The 26,949-nt window shown below is 42.4% G+C and overlaps 1 protein-coding gene across 1 annotated transcript in view; it reads right to left on the bottom strand.

Moving 5' to 3' along the window:
• Nucleotides 1–930: 930 nt before the first annotated feature.
• Nucleotides 931–26,949, bottom strand: part of SPATA5 (spermatogenesis associated 5) — a 211,496-nt gene continuing 185,477 nt past the window's right edge. The window contains exon 16 of the mRNA XM_040967253.1: nt 931–1,772. Within this exon, the coding sequence (XP_040823187.1) occupies nt 1,596–1,772 (177 nt within the window). The 3' untranslated portion in view covers nt 931–1,595. The remainder of the gene's footprint in view (nt 1,773–26,949) is intronic.

Below are 26,949 nucleotides of genomic sequence, written 5' to 3'. Positions count from 1 at the left end.
TCTATTACAAAGTCAGATATACAGAGAGAAGAGACAGAGAGGAAGCTCTTCCATCCGATGATTCACTCCCCAAGTGAGCTGCAACAGCCGGTGCTGTGCTGATTCGAAGCCGGGAACCAGGAACCTCTTCCGGGTCTCCCACACGGGTGCAGGGTCCCAAGACTTTGGGCTGTCCTCGACTGCTTTCCCAGATCACAAGCAGGGAGGTGGATGGGAAGTGGAGCTGCTGGGATTAGAGCCAGCGGCCATATAGGATCCCGGCGCATTCAAGGTGAGGACTTCAGGCGCTAGGCCACGCCGCAGGGCCCAGCCTTATTTTCTAATTTAGCAATATCCAACAGAAAATTCTGACTGATGAAAACATTCTGAATTTTAACTGTTCAGTATGGCAGACACTTGCAGATGTGCTGCTGGGCATTTGAAATGCAGCTAAGCTGACAAACGAAATGTTCAGTATTATTTAATTTTCATGTAAACAGCCACATGTAACAAGTGGTCATTATATTTGGCATATTATACGGAACAGCGCAGTTGTAGATAATACTCTTTGTCTTGTTGTTTTACATATCAGCAAACCTAGGTTGCCTTTCAAATCTGATAATCATAGGATGAAGAGATGTCAGTGCAGAGTCTCTGTCACTAAGCACCATACAGCTTGTCACTTCGACGATCAGAAATTTAATCCCTGGCTTGTCTTTCTGGAAATTTTCAATGATCTACACTTATCAAATTTGTGTGCAAGCTCTGATTGGCAGTCAGGGGATCATGTTCTGAAACATTTCTTAAGGGGTCAAGAAATTATAGGCAGCAGAAATATATCTAGAGTGCAACAGAAAACAACATGATGAATTGTAAAACCAGGATTATCTTTGAACTGAAAACTTAACTTGCAACCTGAATGCATATGCAAATTAAAACACAAACACTTCATTTATTTATAGCCTTTTATGAAAACAAAACAAGCCCATAACTCCAGGCACATAGTGGGCTTATACTTGCAATTGTACAAATTTTCAAAGGGCATTATATTATCATATTATATGAAATGATTCTTAATTGTTATTTTTAAATTTCTGTCTAGGTACATGTAAAGAAGGCTAAAGTAAAAAAATGTAGGTATATTATAATGAAAACAAAAATATTCGAAAACAAGACCATATTCACTGGCTGGCCTTCACAATAAAGACTTGAAAATATTTCTCGGCATGCATTCATTCACCTACGATTTCTATGTTCTACAAAAATGGCACCCACAGGTTTGCCACTTACGAAGGCACTGCAACAGATTCTGGTGTAAGGAAATCATTTTGTGCTGCGAATGGACCAGCATGAAAATGAAAACACTCAATGTTTGTTTTTTAAAATTTAGCACACATTTTCAATCCAAACTGACTTGGGCTCACGCCCAGATATTCTCATCACACGCCTTTGATACAAATGGTCGCAAGCACTGCAGTGAGCACTCACACGCTGGTGAGTGTGCTTCAGACACGTTGTCTATACCAAGGATTTCTTCTAAGACTCGAGACAAATTTTTAAAAGGAAACACATTTTCTCAAGAAAGGGTTTTAAGCATAACAAATACATGTATTTTCTCAGAATGCATGTGGCTTAGTCTTCTCTTGATATTCTTCATAGAAACGTCTCAGCGACTCAGGAATTCGAGGTGTCACGGCGCTCAAGGCCTGAGTGAAATGCCTTTTCATGATGCAGTTGGCTTGAATATCTTCTTCCAGAGCCAGGAGCGCAGCCTCTCTGCAGACGGCTACAATCTGAATTGCAGAAAAACAGAGGAGCAAATGCAGGAAGAAAACCATAAATACTTTTCCAAAAATATATTATTCCAATCAACTGCAGTACCTTCTAAAGCCCTAATTGAATTGTTCAAACTTTCTTGCTGAAATCACTGGACTTAAATTTTCAAAAGGAAAACAAGTAATTATACAGTGCTTTCTCCTCCGTTAGTATATTAACATATGCTCCTTCCTTCACATACATTACGATGCATCAGCACCACACAATGTCTGCATTGTGGCAGTGGTCCCAACTGTGAAGGTGCATCAATGTGCACTTGCATACACTGTCACACGGGATGGCCTGGGGCACACAAGTGTGTGACAGGGCAGCGGAGGAAGGAGGGGCTCTCAAAGGATGCAGTTGTGCACACAAGCATGGCCTGTCCTTATACCATGCCCATCAGACGCTCCTGTATCAGCATGGGTGAGCTTTTCTTCATGTGGAGCCCTTTCCGAGGCCTTCAATCTTGGGAACATGAGACAGGCTTGTGACATTTACTTTGCAAACTTGCATTAGAAGAGATGTGAATTCTGTTTACTCAGTGAGGAAAGTTGGGAAAAGAATCTGGGGAGGGGACGGAGTGGACACAGAGGGAGGGAGGCGAGAGTGGGTGGTAGCAGAACGGAAGGGGAGGAAGGTTCAAGAATCCTGAAATGTGTTTTTAAGCTCCCTGGACTTCAGACAGAGGAAGTGGGCTGATGCCAGTGTCATTCTAAAGACACATTACTGTGGTGAAAAGAGCTTGCAGGATGAAAAGAGATATTGTGATTTTCAGGGCAACAGGGAAAACAGTGATTGATATTGACTGCACCCTTATATTGGTAAATGAAAGGGCCAGCTGAAACACATTTGTCCAGCTATTCAGCATATTTTCTCTGTTTGTTCACTTACTGAAAAGAGCTCCTCTGCTTAGGCTGGACTAATGGCTGCCAAAGCAGTTTAGTAACTTTTTAAAGGATTTAGCAGCGTGTTTAGGGAGCTTTCAAAAAACATGCCTAGATTTAGATGGCTCTGTCAAATTACAACAATGTAACTATTAGTTCTGGGCTTCCTTAGTGAGCACTGAAGTCAACTGTGGTGGTTATGCATGGTAATGCTTTCCCCAAAAGAAAGTGGCTACCAACTTGTTGAAGGGAGAAAACAAAACTTCTAGGGATTAGAAAAACCACTTCATCACATGTTCTTGTGCAAAAAGAGTTCTTTCGAAAACAGGAATGTGATAATAAGCAGAGTAAATCCCGTGAAATGCTCCGTATGGACAGCATGGCTATCCAGTTGCTCCACCATGTTCCAAGGGGATCTCAGGGATGTCATCAAAAGAGGTGGAGGAGCAGGACTGGGAGGGTCCCCAGGTCCCCACCCACTTCCTATCTGAACAGAACTTTTTTCCATCAGGAAAAGAATTTGAAGCAATGCTTGTGGGGCTAAAAAGTTTACAGAACCACTGGAAGAGGCAAAAAGCATTGGCTGTCCTGCTGGACGGTACAGTTCTGCCCTCCCTCTCCCTCCTAGCTGCATAGGGACCAGGGTCACGTGTGACTCTCCTCTGGTTAATGGGAATCGAGGACTCGGGTCAAATCATGGCTTAGTGCATAATCACAGAGTGTTTAATGGTCCCCCCCCCCCCGTTATGATAGGCAGAGTTAAAGAGACAGAGCGAGTGAGGCGTTTTGTCTGCTATTTCACTCCCCAAACTACAATAGCTAGAGTTGGGCTGATATGAAACCAGTAGCTTCTTCTGGGACTCCCCCATGGATGCAGGGGCCCAAGCACTTAGGTCATCCTCTGCTGCTTTCCCCAGGCACTGGGTGCCTGATTCCCATTCCTCCCCTACAACACTGGATACTGAAACCAATTTAATAAAAACACCATGCTGTACTCACGTCAACCCTGTGGGTGCCTTGACTAGGATGGGACTGATATCTCCACATACTGTAGTGACCTTGCTAAAATGGGTATGTGTAAAGTGTGACAGATGCAGGTCAAATGCAGTGGCCAGATGACTACATGTAATGTGGTGGTAGGTGACAGGATGTGGGGGTGGGGTTGAAGAAGGAAGCAGATGGGACCAAAAGGTTTCCCGCAGTCTCTCAAAAATTCCTCAGATCTGGATCACCTGGCTAAGGTTGACTACAGCACCGTCTCACATCTGAGAAGGGAGCTAACAACAACGAAACTTGGAGGGAATCGGGGGAATAAAGGACTGCGCTCCTCTGGCTATTGGACTGTTATAGCCCAACACAGCAGGGCACAGACATGTAGGCAATGGGAAGTACTATGTCACCAAAACATAAAAGGTTACTCTAGGGTCATTGCCCTGAACATTCCATCTCTGCCTATGAACTCCCCTTCCTTCACTTCTGAATCACTCGATTCTTCTACTGCAGACACAGGGGCCACTCGTAGTGAGACATGGTCTGGAAGGTGGATGTTTTCACCCAGGAACTAGTGCAGGTGAACTTCAGAGAAGTCCCCTCTAAATTAAGGACTGGCTTTGACAGTTCTATCCAACTTGGAGAACTACAAACCATCAGAAACTGAAAGCTGGTTTGAGCAGAGAACTGAGAAATGTTTGGCTTAGATGAGGATGACCTATAGAATTTTTAAGAGAAAACAAACAAACAAAAAATGGGGGTGGGGAAGAAAAGCTGAAAAGTGGAACTCACTGGCCTCCTCTGAGCAGAGGCTGTACTGCTGTCAGGACTTCCCAAGGCAGTGTAACTATCCAAAGCCAATACTGCTTCAGGCAACATGCCTGCTGCTGCTTATTTCTAAGGGATGTCATCAGGAAGCCATCATTTTGGAAAATCTTTCTGTTTTTAATGTTCTGCTCCTTTCACCTATCAATATGCAACCAGTAACTGAAGATGCAGAAGACATTTTTGGAAATGTAGCCAGTCTTTCATTCATCTTGTTGTTCACCTATCCACCAAATGCTGATCTGCGCCATAACTGAGACCAGTTGGGAGATGGCACAGTATCTTTCTCCTCTTGTACTTGGGGTAAGGAGGCAGAGTCAGGGTGAACTGCCCTGTGTGCCACGGTATCAGGTAGGCAAGAGCAAAGTGCACTGGAGAGGGAAGGAGGAAGAAAATAAATACACATATACAAATACAGTAAACAATACGAGAAGTGCTGAGAGGGCATTCCAATTACATGGAATAAAGTCAGGAAAAAAAAAACCCAGACAGGTGGAACAAAGGCATCAGTGCTTACACTGCCTAGCCTGAGGAGTCAAAAGGAAGAATAAAGGAAACAGGACCAGCAATTCAACCCATTAAATGTCACTAAAAAAGAACAATTATGAGTTTTCAAAGATGTGTGGCCACAGGGGGAGTAAAAGCTAACAGTGACAGTAGCCTTAAAAGCTCTAAACTGAGCCTACAAGCAGTGAGTGTTTAAATTGCTGACAGGATACAACTCCTAAAGGTTCGTTTGTTTTTAGTTTTTCCTTAGAAATTCTGAAGGGAAAAGCTTTAATTGGATTATTGGTTCTTCTTCTATAACACAAAAGTAGGTCTGGAAAGGGTAGTATTCTTAGGACACCCGCTGCCTAACTGACTTCTCTTTGCTCTGGGGACCACTCCTGGGACATAAATTCCCAGACAGGGATGTCCCGCTTTCCTGCTCACCGCCACGCCTCATGCCAGTAATCCCCTTCGAGACAGCAGTGCCTGCCCAGGGAAGCAAGCACTCTATAAACAAATACATTTTGGGCAAAATAATTCTCCCCACAATGCATGATAACATTTGAAAGCTTTTGTGAAGTCCAGCAGAGATTGTTTCATTTTCTCTGATGCAGTGCACTCAAGGAAATGTTTCGTCTCTTTCAAAATAAATATGCTAAAACTAATGAATGAGAATTCCCAATGAAATGGTATTAAGAGGTAGCAAATGAATCAATGCCTTGGGACAAGCTGAGTGTCCTTACCAAAGAGTCTTGAGGTAGCCAGCTTGCTCCTGCACCAGGTGAAGGGGCAGGCACTACCATCTACACGGAACAAACATCAGACACCAAATCAGCTAGCACCTGGCTCTTGGGATGTCCTGGGCTCTAAACAGTGAGCTATCAGCCTATACTGTCTAGACATTGTCCACCAGTCAGAACAGAGACACACACTGTTCCTACACAACCCTTTCCCTCCTGGTTTCTGGTAGAACCCCCTTATAAATGACCTCCTAGAGATCTTCAGCACACACCTGTGAGACACCAACCCACATCCAGCACCTTCCTAAGCAACAATATGGCTCCTGCCACTCATATCATTTTGAATTCTGCTCTTCCCTATTCTAGAATAGACAGAAAAAGGAACTGGGCTTAGAAGCACAAGGAACAGATCTAGTTAAGGACTGAGAAGAGGTACTAGGGTTGAACAAGAGAAAAGGCAAGAGAAGGAGACCAGTTGTTGAATGCAGTCAAAGAGCAGCAACATGAAGAAATCAAAACCGGTGAGAGAGACAGAAACTGTTCTGCTTGTTACATAAGGGGAGGAGAGGGGAGAGTGAAACTGCACTAGAACTAACAAAGATCTCAGAAACTTTACCAGCGGTGCAACAATCTATACTAGTCTGAGGATTAAAGGGCATTCAATTTAAACGAGGACCTTTCTCATTATTATCTTACCTCATGAGGTAAGTCAGTGTTTCATCCACCTGCTCCTTTCTCCTGTGTGCACAGGGACTAGGACACTCATCGCTTTGCTGACATAGCATCTAAACCAAATGGAGTCTGTGACTCTTTTATGTGAGAAAAAGAGTTCAGCTGAATTTTCTCCATGAGATCACAGCAGAACTAACTTTTCTGACAAGATGGGCAAATGATTAGCTGAGGTTGAATTACAGATTAAAATGTTAAGCTAACCTGTTCGAGAGAAAACTCCTGGCCGCTGGAGCTCCTCCTTATCTTCTCTGGCAAAAAGACTTTGGAATTTTTTTTCCCTGATCCCTTCACCATCTTGCCGCCTTCCAGAAAGACTGCAGACTAGATCACTCCAAGGAGTCTTTAGCTAACTGTAAAGTTGCTTTTGTCATTAGGCTACAAAAATGCAAATGCCTTAGCTGGCTCTGTATAGCTGCATTATATTCTTACTCAATTAAAAAAAAATTGACACTTAAGTTTGAAAAGGTGAAAGCATTATTATCTATGATGGATGGAATCCAGAAAACGAGGCAAAACACTTGTCAGAGTAGGCCCAAGTTCTCACTGTCAGGGCTGGCCTGAGAGTTTTGTTTTGGTGGCCGTGGAACCAGTTTATTTGATGCTACACACATCATGAATTCTCTCACCACTTGTTTGGCAGTAATAACTAACAGGTATTTGGCAAAAACAGAAAACAAGCAGGAAATATCTAAGTGAAAGATTAAAGCATATTCCTAATAACAGGGAAGGAAAAGATTTTTAGTGCAAGTTTCAAAATCCTCAAAACAAAGCCACTGAACAAAGTTATGATGGTTTTCCAATACAGGAAACAACTCAGCAATGAAAGTCCAGGCACACAGGCATATATGCATTTTCATGCCATGCTTGCCTTCTGCAAAAGCAGTGCCTTGAGAACAATGCAGCAATAACTGGATTATGTGAGACAACCCACTTGGGAGCTGTGTGGGGAAGCTACACCCCAGGAGGACAAGGCTCTTGACCAATGAACCTTGGGAAATCTAATTACCCCACTTTTAAATGCAAGAGGGCAAAGAGGCAAGTTTGCAGAATTCTGAATGGCAAGAATAAGAACAATGTCTTACTTCACTGTGGAAAAAAACCTAAAACTCCTTAAACACAGGCTATAGTTCTTTGCCCCAGTCCATGGGACAAGAATTTAAACAGGTGGCTGGGCTTAGGAAAATTGACATCTCAGGATTCAAAACCAATGTGGTTTCTAAGCAGACAGTAATACGTTTTTAAAATGATGTGATAAAAAGGGCAAGAGACAATTTAGCAAGTTGAACCAGAGGCAGGAAGACCTGCATACGTGGGCATGCCTTTGGTTAGTTACATCCCTCCCCTTGTTCTTCTCAGTTTCGCGGTAGCACGATAGCTTCTTAGCGAAGATGCGGAACCCAACAACAAGGTGAAGCACAGTCACTTTTTTTTGGTCCCATCATCCGGCACCACAGACACAGTGATTCCCCCCATTTCTGCCCCTGTTTTTCTGCATATTATTACAACAGTATATAGTCCTTCAGCAATAGTCACAAGCCCATCAGTCTGCTATTTAATTGTAGGTACTGACAATGGTAGCGGGTCTAATATCCTATTGTGAAGGTATATTTAACAGTTTCATTAAGAGTCCTTTTATTTGGGAGTAGAGATGCGTATTGCAACGTATCTTCACTTCCTAGAAAGACATAGTCACTTCTGCTAGTTAATGCCTAGGCAGTATGTGCACCTGCCTGGTGCTGGCTGATGCCAACATACTGGAGGAGGAAGGGATGTTGCTGCAATATGCCAGTCAAGTAGTGGATGCAAAAGTTGTTCCTAATGTGCAATCTATTACTTTCACAAATTTTCACGTACCTCTGGGACAGTTTCTGTATCTCCCCTAGAAAGGAGGATATGTCATCGAGATGTGAAGGTGGCTTAATAGCCAACTCCAATTTTACTTGCCACCCCCAGAAACAAAGGGAGCACCTGGTTCTCTGGAGTAAACAAAAGCTGCAAGCTGCGATGTGGCAGAAGAGGAAGCTGACCTTAAGTTAGGGAAACTAGCTGAATTCCCACCTGAGGTTTGACTAGCACACAGTGGGCTGCATAAAAGTTCACAGGAAAACTGCAACTGTCTCCTAGAGACCACTGCATTTTAGGACAGGAACCTGGCCTCGCAGCCATCCTCGGATGCAGGGCTGAGAGCACAGCCCAGGCCGCTGCCGACAGGCTGCAGCTGCACCCCAAGCAGGGCTGCTGGCAGGAAGAAAGCACGCCTCCCAGCCAGACCTAATCTCAGCTGCTTTGAGTTTCAAGTGCATTAAATAGCTTTAAAGACTCCACCAAAAGAACTGGGGCTGCAGTGCTTTAAAAAGTCTTAGGTATTTTCAAAAACGTGGTTTCGTTAAAAGCATCTTCTGTCTGGAACACCTGTGACCTGCTGAACTTAATTGGGCTGCAGCTGGCGCTGATTGTGGTGCAGCCACTGAGCCAGGCAGTGACATTGTGTTCACGCTGCTCAGCCCGCCCCTTGCTTTTCTTTTCACTTTCCCAGCTCTGCGACCTCCTGTCGGAGGGATTAGGAAGCTAGCCGAGAGTGGCATCCTGCTGGTCCGGAACAGCACGCCCTGCAGGTGCTTCTAGGAGGAGACTACCTGGGAGATTAAGTGCTCCAGTGGCTGCCGAGGGAGGGTCAGTTCAGCCAGACCCTTTGAGCCTCACCGAAAGGTGGTTGAATGGCCAGGCGTGAAAGATGGGGCTGAAGGGAGCACAGCAGGCTTCTGGCCCAGAGTGCCAAATGCAAGTCACACTGCCACAGGCTCAAACAGCAAGCCACGTCCCAAACTGCCAAGAAAGCAGATCACAGAGAAAAAAATATGCTCACGAATGGCAGAGAGACACACTGCTTTCAAGTTCCTGCCATTTCACCCAAAACCTTGTGAGCAGTGAGGAAAGAATTTTGGACGACAGATTTAAGGAATTATCTAACGATTATACTGCTGCTCTTGGGCTACACTCCCTTGGAAACAAGCTTCAGGATAATCCACCTGGGATAATACTGAAATCATACAGTCTCCAATGCCATACACAGTACTGAGTCAACAGAAAAGACAATTTCGGTAAAGACACATTTGAAGCCTAACAGCATTAGAGAAATACACTTGGCTGTTTAATTTCTTCAAGTTACCTGGGAGTATTTAAAATGTACATTGCTTTAGTTTGTATGCATGGAGAAGCCTTTAAGAATTTTTGCTTTTTAAAAATTTACACAAAAACTGATTATTCTACACAGTTTTGGGTCTGGAAACATCTTGGGTTCTTAGTTAACTGTTACAGCATATAATTTTTACTACTATTTGTGCCTGTGGAAATTTTCAATGTCTCTAACTTTAACTGAAACATAACAAGATTTAAAAAAAGAATAGTTTCAGCCTTGAAAGGAAAACACCAAACCAGTATGGGAATGGAAAGAATAGAAAGTAGCGTGAGTAGGGAAGGAGAGGGCTAAGAGGGTAAAGAGGTGCTAGGAGCTCCCTAGTAATTTTTCTAACTTATTTATTTGAAAAGCAGAATGAGAGAGAGAGAGAGAAAGGGAGACAAGAGTGTGAGATATGTTCCAGCTGCTGATCCACTCACCCAATAGTCATAACAGCCATCACAGATATGCTTGGCCAAAGCCAGGAGCCAGGACTCCATCCGAGTCTCCCACATGGGTGACAGTGGTATTTGGGCCATCTTCTTCCACTGCCTTTCCAGGTACGTTAGCAGAGAGATGGATTAAAAGTGAAGCAGCTGAGACATGAATCAGCGCTCCAATACGGGATGCTGACCCTGCCCTGTATTTTAATTTTTTCTTCCCCCATGACATGGTTTTGTTGGTATAAGATCTCCCCTTGTTCCTCCCCCATATTATTACAATAGTGTAGTCCTTCAGCCACAGTCAATTCCATCAATTTAAGTGTATCATGCACGGCACTGTATGTGTAGGCAATCATAGAAAATCTAATATCATATTGTTAAGGTATAGAAATATGGGAATACAATGGGCATCTGGGTTGTTTCCATGTCTTGGAAATTGTGGACTGGGATTGTGCTGTTATAAAAATAGGGTTGCAAGTCAATTCCACATATGCAGATTTCACTTTCTTTGGATATACTCCCAGGAGTGGTATAGCTGGGTTATAGGATAGATCAATTCTTCAGTTGCCTTAGAATTCTCCATACTGATTTCCACAGCGGCTGCACTAGCCTACACTCCCACAAGCAGCATAGTAAGGTTACTTTTACCCTACATCCATGCCAGCAGGTGTTGTTAGCAGATTTCTGGAGTTAGGTAGAACCTCGATGTGGTTTTCATTTGTATCCCTGAGAGCTAGGCAGTCTGAGCATTTTCTCCATATCACCTGAATTTGTTCTTTAGAAAAATGCCTGTTCATTTCCTTCGCCCATTTCTTCACAGGATTGTTTGTTTCGTTCCTGCAGTTTCTGAACCTCTGTGTAAATCCCCCTATCTTCTGTGTAGAGTGCAAATTTTCTCCCACTTCTTCACTTGATTGATTGATCATTTACTTCATCATACAGAAGTTGTTATTTGTTGTCTCTGTGCTATCAGGTGAATTTTTTTGTATAATCTTTTTTGAGAAGAATGTTAGAATTTTCACTGGGATCACACTGCATCTGTATGTACTTTTGGTAATACAGATCTTTTGATGGTGTTGATTCTTTCAATCCAGGAACATGGTAAATTTCTCCACCTTTCAATGTTTGATTTTTTTTTTTACAAGATTTATTTATTTTTATTGGAAAGTCAAATTTATAGAGAAGGGGAGAGAGAGAGAGAGAGAGAGAGAGAGAGAGAGAGAGAGAGAGAGAATATGAATGATTTTCAATCTGCTGAACTGACCCAAGTGGTCATTAATCAAGATGACCCGAAGCCAGTAGCCTGAAGCTTCTTCTGGGTCTCCCACATGGATATGCAGGGCTGTCCTCTTCTGCTTTCCCAGGTCACAAGCAGGGAGCTGGATGAGAAGTGGAGTAGCCAGGATATGAACCAGCACCCATATGGGATCCTGGTGCATACAAGGTGAGGATTTTAGTCACTGAGTCATCACACTGGGCCCTCTTCTGTTTCTTTTTTACATGTTCTGTAAATTTTTCTTTAAGATTTATTTTACTACAAAGTGAGATATATGGACAGAAGGAAAGACAGAGACTATCTTTGGTCTGATGATTCACTCCTCAAGTGGCCGCAATGGCTGGATCTGAGCCAATCCGAAGGCTTGAGCCTGGAGCCTCTTCCGGTCTCCAACACAGGTGCAGGATCCCAAGGCTTTAGGCCATACTTGACTGCTTTCCCAGGCCACAAGCAGGGAGCTGGATGGGAAGCAGGGCCGCTGGTATTAGAAACAGCACCCATATGGGATCCAGACGAGGACTTTGGCCGCTAGGCTACCGTGCTGGGCCCGTGTCCTGTAATTTTTATCATAGAGCCCTTCTCATTCTTTATTCAACAAAGATTTGTTGAATAACAAATTACCAGGCACCAGGAAAGATACAAAGTCTCACAAATTTCTAATGTGCAAAAACACTGGCCATGTAGTTAAACTTCAAGGTTCAGTTGTAGATGTTGCCACAGGAAGCAAAGCTAGGGCTAACCCCTCCCTTCCACAAACTTGTTTATTTCAGGATCACTAGATCTGTACTAATTTGTGTTATTCATAGCTGCCAGCATTATTTTTTCATATCATAACCTCAACCAGAGTTACCTGTGTTAAATTTCTGTCTCTATCATTCAACTACAAGTTTCACAAAGGCCAGCAGCTTTGGATGTACTACGTGTCACTGTAAACACTAATTTGCCACCTTTAATGTCCAAGAAAAGGTCTCATGCTGGAGTCATCTTTGAACAAATATGAAAAATATTTTTTTTCCCCTTTAAAAAAAACCCACATACACACTATACAAGTTACACAAGTGACAACCACAATCAAGGTAATTGTCTTTTCTGGTTCAAAAAGCAAAAAAGAATAGGCCAAGAGGAGAAGAAAACGCATTATCCCTGGGAGAGGGAAGCAAGTGAAGTTAAGCTGCCTGAAGAGCTTCCGTCTCCTTCCCAAGTCATTTCTCCACCAGGGCATGCGGGGAACAGGAGGGAACACGGAAACTGGTTTAACAGAGTCTGTTATTTCCTCATCTGTCAGCTGTTTACCATCCCCCGCATCTGGCCCTACTGACATGCCCCTCCCCCCACACACCTCCCTGAAAGCCCGATTGCCTCAGGGATGTCCTGGGCCACCTAGTTTGGGATTTTTGGGGGGTTCTAACCCTTCTGGACCATTAACCTGTAATGAGTGGTTTTCATTCCTTTCTCAACGGCTGTAGGCTGGCCTGGACTAATGAACATACTTGCTTGGCATACCTAAAATTATTTTAGAATATAATTTGGTGTTAGAATATAATATGACTATTTGCTAAATAGGAAAACGAGACTTTAAGCTGTAGCTAGCTAATGAGCATCTGAAGACAGGTGCTGGTGATTAACAAAAAGGATACCCCATTGACACATGACAAGTAGAAAATCATACGATTATTTATCTTACACACACTTCTTACATTTTTTGAGGTACTGATTAATAATACTCATGTTTAAGAACCCCACTGTTAAGAAAGTTATATTGCAGTATTTTGTTTTTAAATGCAAATAATAAGAAAACATTGTCTTGTTAAATGAACTGGATACGTTCAAGTGGCTTTTAATGTGTGTGTGTTCACAAAGTAGTAAAAATTCTTAAGCTACAATCTGTGGGATATGTAAATGGGTTCAATAATACTGAACTTTACAAAAACATGCACCTGTTTATACATATAGGTACTGTTCAGGAAAAGTTTCAGAGCTTTCAGTGCCATAATTGCCCAAAGAAGGGTTCAGAATCAACGCTCTGTAGTAACCCTATTTCAAGCCTTCTTAAGTTCTATACATGCTTCATAATAATACTTATTTTCTCCCTTTCAGATGACTTGGGGTGGAACACAGTTTGGCTGGAGTTGTCACAGTTGCGGGGTACAGAAAATATTAAGTGAAGGTGATCTTACTATAAGTTAAATCATTTTTACTTTTTCAGGCTCTCCTGTTAAACCCTAGAAAATTTTAACAACTGCCTACAACATATGCTTATTTAGGCTTTAATTTACATGAACAGGAATCTAAAGGCCTTTAAAGACTATTTCCATCCATTAAAAGAAGAAAGAGGTAGGATAATAATGTGCTAGTACTACAAATTTAAGTGTATTCGTTAAGGAATGCAAAACCCAACTTTCCAAGATAATATTAGAATCTACAAGTGGTATACATTAACTATGTGTAATTTCAGTTATGCCATTAGTAAACTGAAGTTCATGCTGGTTTTTGCTATGTGGTCATAAAACTAAACAGAGCAAAGGGAGTTTCATCATCTGTAAAATTATCTAGGCTGTTGTCTTATACAGAGGACACTATTCGTGTCCACCAAAAGGAAAAAGGAAAGAAAAATCTAGGTTTTACTTATTTGAAAGTCAGTAGTATGACCTGGCTAACTTATCTAACAATAAACCAAATTATATATGCATTTAATCTAAGGTATGAAAAATACCTAAGAGCCACAGAGGATGTTTTCATTACAGTTAGCTGGTGCACACCAAGGAGAATATTTATTCAGGTTATATAGACTTTAACCCAAGTATTTATCCATTTTTATGATCAAGTCCATTAATTAATAGACCATCAAGTCTAAGTATGCTTCTTAACTGCTTTACAAAAATGTCAAAGACAAAAAACAAACAAAAAAACAAAAAAACCCAAAACCCAAAACTTACCAAGTCAATATAATGGGAAAATTACTAACAGCAGGCCATAAATGTGGAAAGCATTGTATGAATAGATGAAATTACTTGCTGATGATGAATAAATCATATTTTAAATAATTTCAGCTAAAAAATAAAATTATCAAAGCATAGGATTGGTTTGGTAGTAAAAGGCAGCAGCTGGTATCTTTGAAAGCTAATGATGTACTTTTAAAAGTTTTATCTGGTTTGTAAAACCTAAAGACATAAAATTGACTGAATTTGAGCATACATAATTAGTAAATCTTAGTCCATACACTTTACCTCACCATCATAATTTAGGTGAACTTTCTTCAGACTTCTAAGCATCAAAAACTGGATGACTACAAAGAAACTAGTAGACATTTCTAACTGAGTGGAAAGCTTTTCACAGATGTGAACCAACTGGACACAAGGGATTATGACACAACGGAAACTATTTTGCAATGACAGCTAACATACTCTCTATTATGAATAATAAAAATATAAACATAAAAGCACCTTATTATGTTGTAAAAAGAAGACTGAAGCAAATGCCAAGAATTTCCTCTTAAAGTTTTGCCCTTCCTCATTTGGATCCCTCAACTTTAAACAGGCTCCGCCTTGACTGTGTTACATGGTGCTTGCTTCTGAGCAGCGGCCTGCTTCTGCCCCAGCTTCACTCACATCTGACATGTGCAATCACCTGTGGCATGTGCTGCATCCAAGGCCTCAACTGCACATGCCAGAAAGCCAGGCACCCCTCTTTAGCATCTTGGATTCTAACTAGAAATAAAACCAGAATGCAAGACAGATTTAATAGGTCTATGACAACCATAACTTCAGAACAGTTTCACAAATTATGTCCTGCTCTTGTCAATCATTTTCTTTGAAATTAATCATAAACATGTATATACACACACACACATCCTGGAATATAAGGTCCATATAAGTTCACAAGATGTGTTGGAAGTTTAGTGTGAAGTTGCTTTATCATCAGTAACTCCAAAGCCTCGAAAAGACTTTAAGACCACATATCCTTAATGCCATGACATACACAACAAGGCTGACTTTATGGAGAAGACTCAGGAGCAGGTCTGTCCTGCGTTAGTGAATGCTTAAACAAGGAGGATGGTTCTGCCACTCCTCGCTTACATCTCCAGTATGTGCAATCACTTGTGGTATCGGCTCTATATGAGGTCTCATTAGCTAGTGCTATAAACACGATTTCAATCAAAAAGGAGAAATTTTTCATACAGATAACATTAGGCCTACCAGAACTTAGGATAAGAGTCAGTGGACAAACTGGAACCAGCAACTTCAGTGCAATTAAGCAGTATCTCTCTGTAATTGTTATTCGCTTATTTCTCCATTCTTTAGTTTTGCCACATGGTTGAGAACATGACTATGAACAGTTCCTCAGCTTTAGCCACTAGAAAGTTCTCATTTTCTCAGTCCCATAAACCAGAAATTTCCTAGATGTCTGACTGGCCTGGTTTAACCTCTACAGTCAGGGAAAAGGAACTACAACATGAGGCTAAATTGAATTAGGTCATTTCTTCTTCGCCATTGGGAGTGGTGGTGGTGGTGTGTGTGTACACGTTGATGTAGCCACACCATTATGATTACATGGTAAATGCAGTTTTGAGGAGCTGAAATGGAGACATCTGGAAGGGTCTGGATAGGTGATTTGAGATGGGTCTATTTTGTTTGACGGAGAGAATGAAGGAGAGGATTCAAAATCGCCTTTTATCTTCTACATATGAGAAAATGAATTAAAACATACTAGGTACAACAGATTTTGAAATCCTGAACAGAATTTTCTAATACATGTATCTATGAACTTTCTGAAGGCTCCTCATATTTGTGTGACTTATGTACTGTTTCGTTTCAATGTGCCCTGACAACCCACTTTCTCAAAATGCGGTGTTGAAAAGGTGTGACTTGCGAACTTATGCCAAGTAGGGCATAGTTCCAAAAGCAGGGCTCACCATACTGTCACAGAGCCCTAGAAACAGCTTGGTTTGTTTCCAGCTCCTGTCTTCTTAAGACCATGTTGCTCATTTTAAGTACAGATAGTATTTCAGCGTGTGCAAATGATTTCCAGGCCACAGATAACAACCCCAATTGGGTAAGGTTGAAGAGCCTCAAGGGCCACTGAGCAACAAAGCTCAAATCAGGAGTTGTCCTGTTTGAAAGTTTACAAATGTTCTATTTGAAGACAGTTTCTGAATTCAATTAAAATTGTGCATGTAATTAGAAATGTAGGTGTTAACAGGGCTTAAAGGAAAGAAAAGGAAGTGGACAGCATGCTGAGCTTAAAGAACCTTGACTTCATTGTACAAATCTCATAGCTGAAAAATTAATTAAAGCCATCTTTTACAACAACTCCACCCTACTTAGTAAACTTGTCCAACTCCCTCTGCCCCACAGCCCCCAAAAATGGGCCAGAGGGAAGGCAAAGACCTGGAGAGAATTAGCACTAATGGACAGAATAATAACATTTTCATTTTTTTCCCCTTTCTTGCTTGCTTCAATTTTTTTTTTCACCAAGGAAAATGTAAACATATACTACAACATATACTACAACAGCTTATAGTAACCCTCACTGATCTGTTACTCAGCTTTAATAAAGATCAACTTAGGGCCAATTCAGTTTCGTCTATGCTTTCATCCTCAGCCTCAACACTGCAATGACTTTTTGGGAGGCAAATCCCAGAAGCATAAAATTTAATACATAATGTCATTATAGATCACTCAAGGTTCTTTTTATTTTTAAAGAAAAAGGCAGTGATAACATTTTTATTACACATTAAAAATTAGTAACAATCCATTAGTATTATCAATGCTAAGTCACAATTGACGTTTTGCCAGTTGTAAATATATCAAAGCTAGTTTGTTTCAATTAGAATCAGAATAGGATGAACATATTGCATTTACTTCATATCTTGTATAGCTTTTCCTCATTTTGCTTACCACGAAGCATATGTCCTAAATAGTTTCCCATATTCTGTGTTTTACTGACTACAACCCTATGGTGTTACCTATTGAGTTCCCTTGCGTCCTGCACTGCATTAGCTGTAAATTATACAGTAAGATCCAGACGCTTGAGCAGATTCAGGGTCTTCTTTTTTTGTGGATACTACAGAAGTGATGCAAAGATGCATATACTGATTGGCTGCCCCTCTTTTTGGGTTTGGTAGTCATTTATGATCCTTTAGTCTTACAATTCATTAAGAATTACAAAAGTGGTGCCATTCTATTCTTGTTATTCTGCATTTACTGATGGGGGTATGTTTATTTATTTGATTTCATTTATTTACTTTTTATAATCTTACTTAGTTGATTAGGGTACAAAGGGTCAAGGGCTACAGCAATGTGGGTAAGACGACTGTTTCCACACTAATATCATCATTTTCCCCCCTGTATCTGGGGTGAGGGGAGAGACAAACAGAGAAGCCCCACCCAGCCTTCCACCCATCCCAGGTCCCCAATCTGAGGCATGCTCCAAGGGTCCTGCTCAGGAAGTTTTGATAATTCAACAGTTCTGAATTGCTGCCAATCTTGCCGCTCCAAGCACGATGAAATCTCTTCAGATTCTACCGGCTGACATAGTCTCTTCATGGTTGGGGTTCTGAGATCAGCAGTTCAATTGGAGGGATCTCTAAAGAAACTTCGTCTGAGGTGATCCAAGATCTGATTCTTGTGTGTGCTTGCAGGTACAGGATCCAGCACAGTCTGTCGCCCCAATCAGCTTATGCACATGCTGGTGGTTGCAATTGCTGGGTCAGTTCTGTTTCCAGCCCTGTCTTCCACTGGAACCAATGGGTGTTGCAGTCCAGCCCGATCCTACCCACTTTGTATTCGGCCCTCACGTAAACCAGTGGGAGCTGCAGCTTAGTTGCGGTGACTCCCCATAACCCCCACTAGGCCTGCCCCTACCTTGGTTCCCGTGCTTGCCACTAGGCACCGCAGACTTGTTGAGTCTGTCCCACATCCCATTCAGCTGTCATACATGTCAATTAGGTTGAAGCCTAATTCAACCCAACCAACCCTGCCATCCTGCCCACATACATACTGGCAGGTACTTTTCTGTCTAGCCACCTCAGCCCCATCCTGGTTTCTGTGTTCTCCAGTGGGAGTGGTAACCCAAGAGGGATGTACCCACTATCTCCCTTCTAGGCCACTCCCACCCCCAGATTATGCACTCTCCAGGTGGTTCTGCAGTTTAACTTGACAGAATTAGCCCCCAGTGCCAGCCTCTGCCATCTGATGCTGCATCTAAGCCCAACCAACCCTCACCCACTCTGATTATTGTTTGCACCAGTAGGAAAAATCAGCCCATCCTGTCTTTTCCCTGATCTAGTTCACATGAGGTCCACAGGTGTTGTAGCCATGCGTAGTCTGGTCTGCCCCCAACCCAACTCACACTCTCCATTGGGAGTGGTTGTCCAGCAGGGGAGCCCCCCCATATTTCCCTGTCAGCTTTTCCCCCCTCCCTCTCTGGTTCTCAGCGTGTGTTGTTTGGGTGCTGTGGCCACATCTGGTATGGCTCACCTCACCTTGGCATTGGGTAATGTGCACTGGTATGTGGTGCGACCGAATCAGGCCTGGCCCACACTCTGTTCTGGTGCTCAGATTCACCAGTGTGTGATGTGAACTGGCTGAGCCTGATCTGCCCCCGACCTATGCCAAATGTATGCTGGTGGGTATCTTTCTCTGGCCTGATCTGGGTTGCTCTCTGTCGTTGTTCTTGCGCTCATGTGCAGAGGAGTTTCCCAAGCTCCTCCATCAGAATCTCTCCCTATGCCAGATCTTGCCCATACTGGTGGGTCCATGGGCCAGCCCTCCTTGCTGGCCTTCAATTCATTCTGGTTCTTATTGTTGGATGTTTCAGCCCAGCCACGGCTCGTCCATACCCAGACACTTTTCATTCATGGCTCAATAAGGGCAGAGACCTAGCCTAGTCCATCCTACATCTACCCAGGCTCTCCAGAGCACCAGATGGTGCTGGATTCTAGCCTGGCCTGGTGCACCCAGCCCCAGTTCACACTTGTGCCTAGGGAGATTGCAGCCATATCCAGACCAGAAAGCAGCCCACACTCTGGCCCCTGTACTCTCCCCAACCCAGCAAGGGTGTACTCTCACAGCTTCCCAACTGAGCCTATTCCCAGCCCTAGATGACACGCATGCCAGTGGTTGCTCTGACCCAGTTGGCTTAGCCCCTCACCTGTCTCAGCCTTTGCCTTTGATGCTGTGGCCTAATATCCCTGGCTTATGCAGACCGGTCAGTGTAAGAGCCTAGTTCGGCATGACCTGTGCTACATCCTGATTTCTGTTCTTTCTAGTGAGTTGAGATTTGCTCAGCCCTGCTCAGTCCACCCCCTTCCAGTTGCAGCTTGGCCCACCCCAGATCCTATTTTAGGATGCACATTTGGGTGCTGCTGCCCTATCTGCCCAGACTGTTGTCGGTTCCTTGACCAGTAGGTGATAGTCGGCCCATCACCACCCCAGCTCGCGAGCTAACCAGCAGGACTCACTTTACCCAGAGAATCTACCCCCGAACCTGGTTCTCTTGTGTGCTGGTTAGTGTCTTGACCCTGCCAAGTGTGACCCGTCCACTGTTCCACCACACAGTCATGTACTGGTACCTAGCTCTGTCAGACAGACCCCCATTCATACTTTTCGTGTGGACTGGTGTGTGGCAGTCAGTGATGCTGTATGTTAACAGCCTATCTCAGGATTCTCGTTTTGACTGGTGAATCAGTCTGACCCAAACAGATCTGATGGACTCTCCCCTCCAAACCACCAGGTCTTAGTCTCCATGCTTGCCAGAAAGTTCCAGGACCCCGTTATTGGGAATCGACCAGAATTCATCCCTCACCTACATTCACACTGGCCTAATCCATGGATGTCCCTAGGCAGAAATTACATATCCTGAAAACCCCAGAGTTTGCCGCCAGGAAGCCAGCAGACAGAGCCTGGCGCCAAATAGGCGCACTGGCCACCGTAAGCCTAGGACTTGGTCACCACTTGGCAGCAGTGACTTTGGCCTGAGTCCCCAGCATTGGGTCCGGCCTGGCTGGGGCACCCCCCACAGCCGTCACACTGCAGAGAGCTGCTCTTGCCCCATCCGCAAGGCCTGAATCCCACTCAAACTCCTCCTGCTGCAAGATGTTAGTGGCAGGGCCGAGCCAGTGCCTAAAGCGAAGAGACCTCTGTGGTATTTTTTAAAGGAAAGCTTTCTCACCCTTTCCTGTCCCTCTTCTTAGATAAATGTCAACATTTATTCACGTTCCGTAACTTTAACAGAATATAAAATAAAATTCTGTATAAACTGAAAAAAACCATATTGAGTTATAAGTGTGTTACAAAGCTGAGCATACTCTACATGCCTGGTCAAGCACAAACATGGCTGTCCTTGGCTGCCAGAAACGACTGAAACACACTTGGAACCATACACCAGTTGTAACTGGTCCCTCATGGCTTTTATGACAGAACGAATGCAACACAAGAATGGGGGGTGGGAGCCACTGAGAAAGCCACATGGACCTTCACAGACAGAGTCGACAGCCTGCCTCTCCCTAGGAAGACAATGTTGCCCGGCTATGCGGCCACAACCCCACAGCCTTTAAGAGCAATGTGTGGTCTCATGTCAGGAAAACAGCTCCTGCCAGGAGACACGCATCTCCAGTCAAGGCAACACAGTGGTTTTGGAAAGGGTTAAGGCATGAGCATGAATTCAAAAAGAAGTTTTAAGAATCACAGGCCCCAGCCCCTGGAGAAGAGTGTAAGGGCATGTTCTAAGAGAAGGAGCTTTCCTTTGTCCATCCACACGGACAAGAGGAGGAATCACTGCTGCCAGAGCAGTCTTCAGGGTCAGGGGCTGGACAGGACTTCACACTTTTACTTTGCCTTGCCTTTTTTCTTAAAAGGTCACTTCACAGTTCCTATGCAAAGCTTTTTTTGGTTCCTTTTATCGCTGCACAGTTCTGTCAATCCAGCCCCAAGTGACTGAGTTGTTTCCAGGCTTTCCTCTTTTCACTTTAGGATTTATTTATTTGTCAATAGGAGAGCCAAAAACACTCAAAGAGGACAAAAGTAAGATTTCAAAAAGAAAAAGAACCTTGTTATATGTTCCCATTTACCATAACATGCATATGGTTATAGAACCTGACCTATTCAACTTATATGTTCATAATTTCAGAAGAGAAGTCTGCGCTGGGCATTTTGCCTAGTGGTTAAGACACTCATGTTGCCACTGTGGCACAGGAATTCAAGTCTGGACTCTGGCTCCCCATTTCGGCTTCAGGCGGCAGTAGTAGCTCAAGTGGTTAGGTCCCTCTCAGCCATGTGGAACACTCACATACTAAATTCCTTGCTCCAGGCTCCTCTCAGTCACTGCAAGCTTTTAAAGCAGATAGCAGATACCTTTCCCTCTCTTTCTCCCTGTTGTTTGTCTTTCAATTAGATGAAAATAAGTATTGGCAAAAAATGAAAAGGAAAATTTGCAAGAGATCTCATTTCTGGCTCCTTTATCTGACTTTGTTTTTACCATGTGTTTCACCCCAACTAGCCTTCCACTCCTTCCAGCTTTTGCAAGCTGTGGTCACAGTTCCCGCCTCAAGTCTTCAAATAACTCCAAATTATACAAATGACCTGGCTCTTCTCAGCCTGGTTGCTGGAGCTGACTCACACTGAGTCACTGCCTTTTGGCGAGCACCACTGCTGAGAATACTCTGTTGTAATGGTAAAGGCAGTGGCAGCGCTAATGGGGCTGGGAGCCACATTAAGGTCAGTTCAGAAACAACTCCTCAAACGTCAGAAGCAGCAATCCAGGGCATGGGAAAGTCATAGTGGGAAAGCCAGGATGTTCTTACTTATCCAGGTGATTCAAACCAGTGTGGTTCTTACATAAACTTTTCATATGCATGGTAATGTGCCAAGACTAGCTTCTTAATTATCAGAAGATCACAGGTTTATATGCCACAGACATAAATGACGGAGGTATACTATTCCAGGGCCCTGGCCTTTAGGTTTAACCATTGTGGTGTTTAGTTTAGGGTGTCAACTTGACTGGATTAAGGACTATCTAGAGAGCTGGCAGAGCATTTTCAGTAGGTGTTTTCGGAGTGGATGGCCATATTAGTCTGAGTGGACTATGTGGCTGAAAGATCAATTCTCAGTGTGGGCAGGCACCATTCTGTTGGGTAGAGGCCCAGAGAGATGAAGAGAAAGATGAATTGGTCTCTTCAGTGAAGCCGGGACAAACGTTTCTCCTCTGTCCTTAGATACAGAAGTCCAGGCTCTGTGGACATATATAAACATTACACAAGTAGCTGCTCCCCCTGTTCCCTCTCCTCGACTCTTGAGGCTTTGAACTTGAGCCTGGGTTGTTACTGGTATTCCATTCTAGCTTGCAGACAGTCCATCAGGGGACTTCCTACTCTTCACACCATTTCAGCCAATTACCCTAATCAATTCCCTCATCTATATATATATATATTACAGCCTGTGTCTCTCAGGGTAATCCTACTATACTTATTATCTCTCAAGGAACGAACCTATTTTCGTGTTTTCAAATGTCACTCCTGTGTAAACACCTTTGAATTATTCACCAATCTTTTAAATTCAGACATCTTTCTGATCACTTGCAATCCAAAGTATCCATATTAGATGTCATATTGACCTCAAAATTTACTTGTGCTGCCACATCATTTTCAGTCATATTGCATTTTCCCCAGTCACCTGGGCTTCAATCTACTGACAATGACAGATTTATTAGAAACACTGCATAGAAGAAAAAAATAAAATATAGAAGGGTAAAATACTTCAAGAGAGCACAAATAAGCCCTAGTTAACAAATCAAACTGATAACCCAGGACCTCATAGGAGAGAGAATGACCAGACATGAAGGGTGTCGAAACCACATTCCAACACAAATTGTGAAAGGTGAGGTGTGAGATCCAGAAGAAATGAGTCCTGCCATGACAAATCACATTAGCACCTCTAGCAGTCAAACACTGTCATGTGTAGGGATCAAGACTTAAAGGCTATGGGAAGCACAACTAGGACCAGTGCTGTAGAAGACGTCTTAGCTCAGTAAGAAAAAAAAATAATTTAAAAGATAGTTAAATATGAGCTAACACTAGAGATAATGAATAAACGATCAGATGAAAGGGATGCTACAGAGGGTACCCAATCATTAGAATTTCCTATTTATGTACTAGTTTCTATTAGTCCAAAGGTCAATTCTCAGTCCTCAATCTATGTGATCTAACAGCTGTATCAGCCATGCCCTCCCAATTTCTTCAACTATGCATGCACGGACACAGTCCATACTTCTTCACTCCAGTAACCCTGTATCTCAACTGTTTTCGGACACGTGAAGCATAGTTTTGTTCAGATTATTATATTTTCACACATTGCCTCTTTCTGGAGTGTGCTTCCCTGTGTGGTTCACTCATCTCAGATCTTTACTCAAATGCCATCGTACCGGTGAGGGTTTCCTCACACACACTAAACCTTTCTATAATCCTCCTTTTAATTCTCTACTTTATTCTCCCTCTCCTATTGCCATCTACTGTACTGTACTTTGTTATTGTAAAATGCCTCACATGAAAAGTGTACACTTCTGTTAGCATATGCTGGTGCTGCAAATCCTAACCTCCATGTGGTAGACCAGGAGATATATTCCAAATGACCAGATTAATAAAATATAAATAAGTGAGGTGCTTACAAGGGGAATAAAGTCTGACATCTGGCTTAATGTTAACTAAAGTTGAGACTTCAGCATTTGCCCTCCCCCCCCCCAAATGTAGAATTACTGCCTTATAGTTGGTGCTGTAGTAAACTTTATACCATATATACTGCTAAGGCAGATTAAGAGTCACCAAAAATTAAAAACAACCACAGAACTTATACACTCATGTTTTAATCTAGGTTTAGAATAACCACTTTTGACTATGAATTTGAAGTATATTTAGATTAGTATTCCATAAAGTGAAATTTCACTAAATAATTAGCAACCAACTTAAGAACCAGTAGATTAGCCATTGGTTAGAGCTAAATGGAATGTTAGAGTGCTCAGCCACTGTGATACTATTTTCTCTTCTTGAGTGCTGCAAGAAATTTGGGAAAGTGTTCACAACACTGAATCTTTTCCTTTGGCCAGGCCTCTCCTTCCATGACCTGGTCATTACCTGAGACCACTTTCTACAGGCTGCTTGCAGAGGCTTCCTCAGGGCAAGTGCAGAATAGCTAGTTCAGGTCTCTAACACGTGTACTCCACGAAGGCTTTCTAACTGGCAAATGCCATAAACAGAAGAATTTTAGTGACTGTGTGGGATAGGGTTTTTTTTTTTTTTTTTTAAATCATTCTACTTGAGTTTATACTGTTTCCTATAGCCAATTAGCTCTTGCCTGCTCTGTCAGTCAAATATAATAGGTGGTACTCTCCTGTTATGGCAGTTCAGGACAGCAGTAGCATAGCCATTCTTTAGTTTAGCCTTTACAAGCTAGCGCCTTGCCCTCAGAAAAACACACAAAGCACATGGAGGTTATGATAACTAAGTCAGCATGTGACCTGTGAAGAAACAGTCTTCCTAAAAGCAACAATCTGCTAGCCAGAAATATTTTCAGAGATGACTTCTTTAAAATAAAAACACGATGTCTAAACAGAAACTGCTGGTTAGGTGGAAAAAAATTCACAGTTTGGTTTAATTTTATAAAAATCAAGAAGCACAAAATGAAAATAAATTTAACACAGAATACGCATTATCTTCTTTGATAACATGCTTCAAATACAAAGTAGTCCCTGTGGAAATATTGACTTTATAAGCTATGAAAAATTTAGGCAATTAAAATGAAATAATTTTATTCCTTTTTAAAAACACTTCTTTGCTGGAAAAGCAGAGTGACAGAGATAGAAAGAGATCAGTGGAGGAGAGGAAGAGACATTGTCCACTGACAAAATGCCTAGAACAGCCAGGGCTGGGGTGGGCGCCAATCCAGCCAGAAATACAGAATGCTACCTGTGACTCCAGTGTGAGTGGCAAGAACCCAAGTTCTTAGGACATCACTTTCTACTTCCCAAGTATACTGACACAAAGCATGTTTAGAAACAGAGATGGGTCTCCAAGCCAACACCCTGATAGGGGACGTGGCATCCTCCCCCAAATGGTGTCTTACCCTACTGCAACACAATGCTTGCTCCAAATGCACTTGTTTTGAAGACTAGATAGTTTTAAAGTCCAGCGTGACAAAAAATTTTCAGGGTATTCAAGGAAAGATGTGATACAAATTTAAGTTAATTTTGGTGCAAAATGTTTTTTTTTTAGTTTCTTTTTTGACAACAGGACTAGTTTTACAAATCCTGCATTTTTCCATCAATTCTTTGTGAAAATCTCTTATACATGGTAACAATAATTTTTAAAAATCATTGGCTAAAATATGAACATATAGGACATAATTACCAGCTCTGAATCATCAGAACATATATCACACAAGCAGGTGGATCAAAGTTTCAATTCTTATCAATCTAACTTTAAGACCAATTCTCCATCTACCACATTAGACTTTCTTCACTTTAGGTCGAGGTGAGGTAAAGAAAACACCTTTCAGAGCTTGTGTACATAGAAGAGTAGTAACACAAAGGCATGAATGGTGGTGCTGGCAACAAGGCACGGTGTGTGAAGGTGGGCTCCCATTAAGGCACACACGGCATAACTTGGGCCATCTTCAGAACTCAAAAGCAGCCCTACAGGATGGGAGTGGTTTTCAAATTGTGATATTTCTAGCCTCCAAAGCTCCCCTGAGGGAAACTAACACAATCTCACATGGAGATCAGAAGAGGGTTTTAAGAATGGGAAGCGAATCCTGACAGATGAGGCCTAACTACCAGGGGAGGGGGAGAACGGTTGGGGACTCAGCAGGGTGTGAATGGAGGCCCATCAGAATGGCAGTGCTAGAGTGAATTAGGAGTGAGGTAGTAGAGCTAGTAGGAGTTAGACTTTTAATAACTTTGGTGGTAAAAAACGACACAGGTTGTAACCTAGAAGTAACAATGATCTAAGGGAGGTTTAAACGGGAATACACTATCCAAAAGTGGTTGTAAAACATGAAATGGTATTTCCAGAGTTAATTTTTAATTTCCTGAGTTCAGTGCTGTAAAAATTTCAAACCATTTTGGCATTTACATTCTGGCATGCATATGAACTTTACTGTGGAGATAAATGCAGTAGCAGTTAAGACAGAAGCCAAAAATTCTGTGTGAAATTACAAGAACGGTTACATTAAAGTGCTCCTCAAACTTCTAATCCCTCAATAACTGCAACTGGAAAGCAGTGGTGTCTTCAGCCCAGATAACAGAGTGCATTAAATGTGGAACACAACCTAGTAACACACCCAATCATTATTCAAAACCTGCAGATCTCTACTGTCCAGTAATTTTCCTTTGTATTCATATTTTATTTGCTTTACCTTAAGTCACCCCCTAATCATGCTGACATCCACTACTGATGATTATATTAGGTCTAAAAGTGTTCTTAAACAAATGAAAAAATACTGACTTCCATTCCTGAAAGTCCTGCTTCCAATTTTCAGGAGGAAATTAAATAATGTATAAATCAAACACTGGGCCTAAGCCCAGACATCTGAGCATCGTTTTGTCCTTT

Source organism: Ochotona curzoniae, unplaced genomic scaffold (genome assembly GCF_017591425.1).
Source record: "Ochotona curzoniae isolate NIBS_2020 unplaced genomic scaffold, NIBS_Ocur_1.0 scaffold_4506, whole genome shotgun sequence".
NCBI classification, from domain to species: Eukaryota; Metazoa; Chordata; class Mammalia; order Lagomorpha; family Ochotonidae; genus Ochotona; species Ochotona curzoniae.
This window is presented reverse-complemented; position numbering and strand designations above follow the sequence as displayed.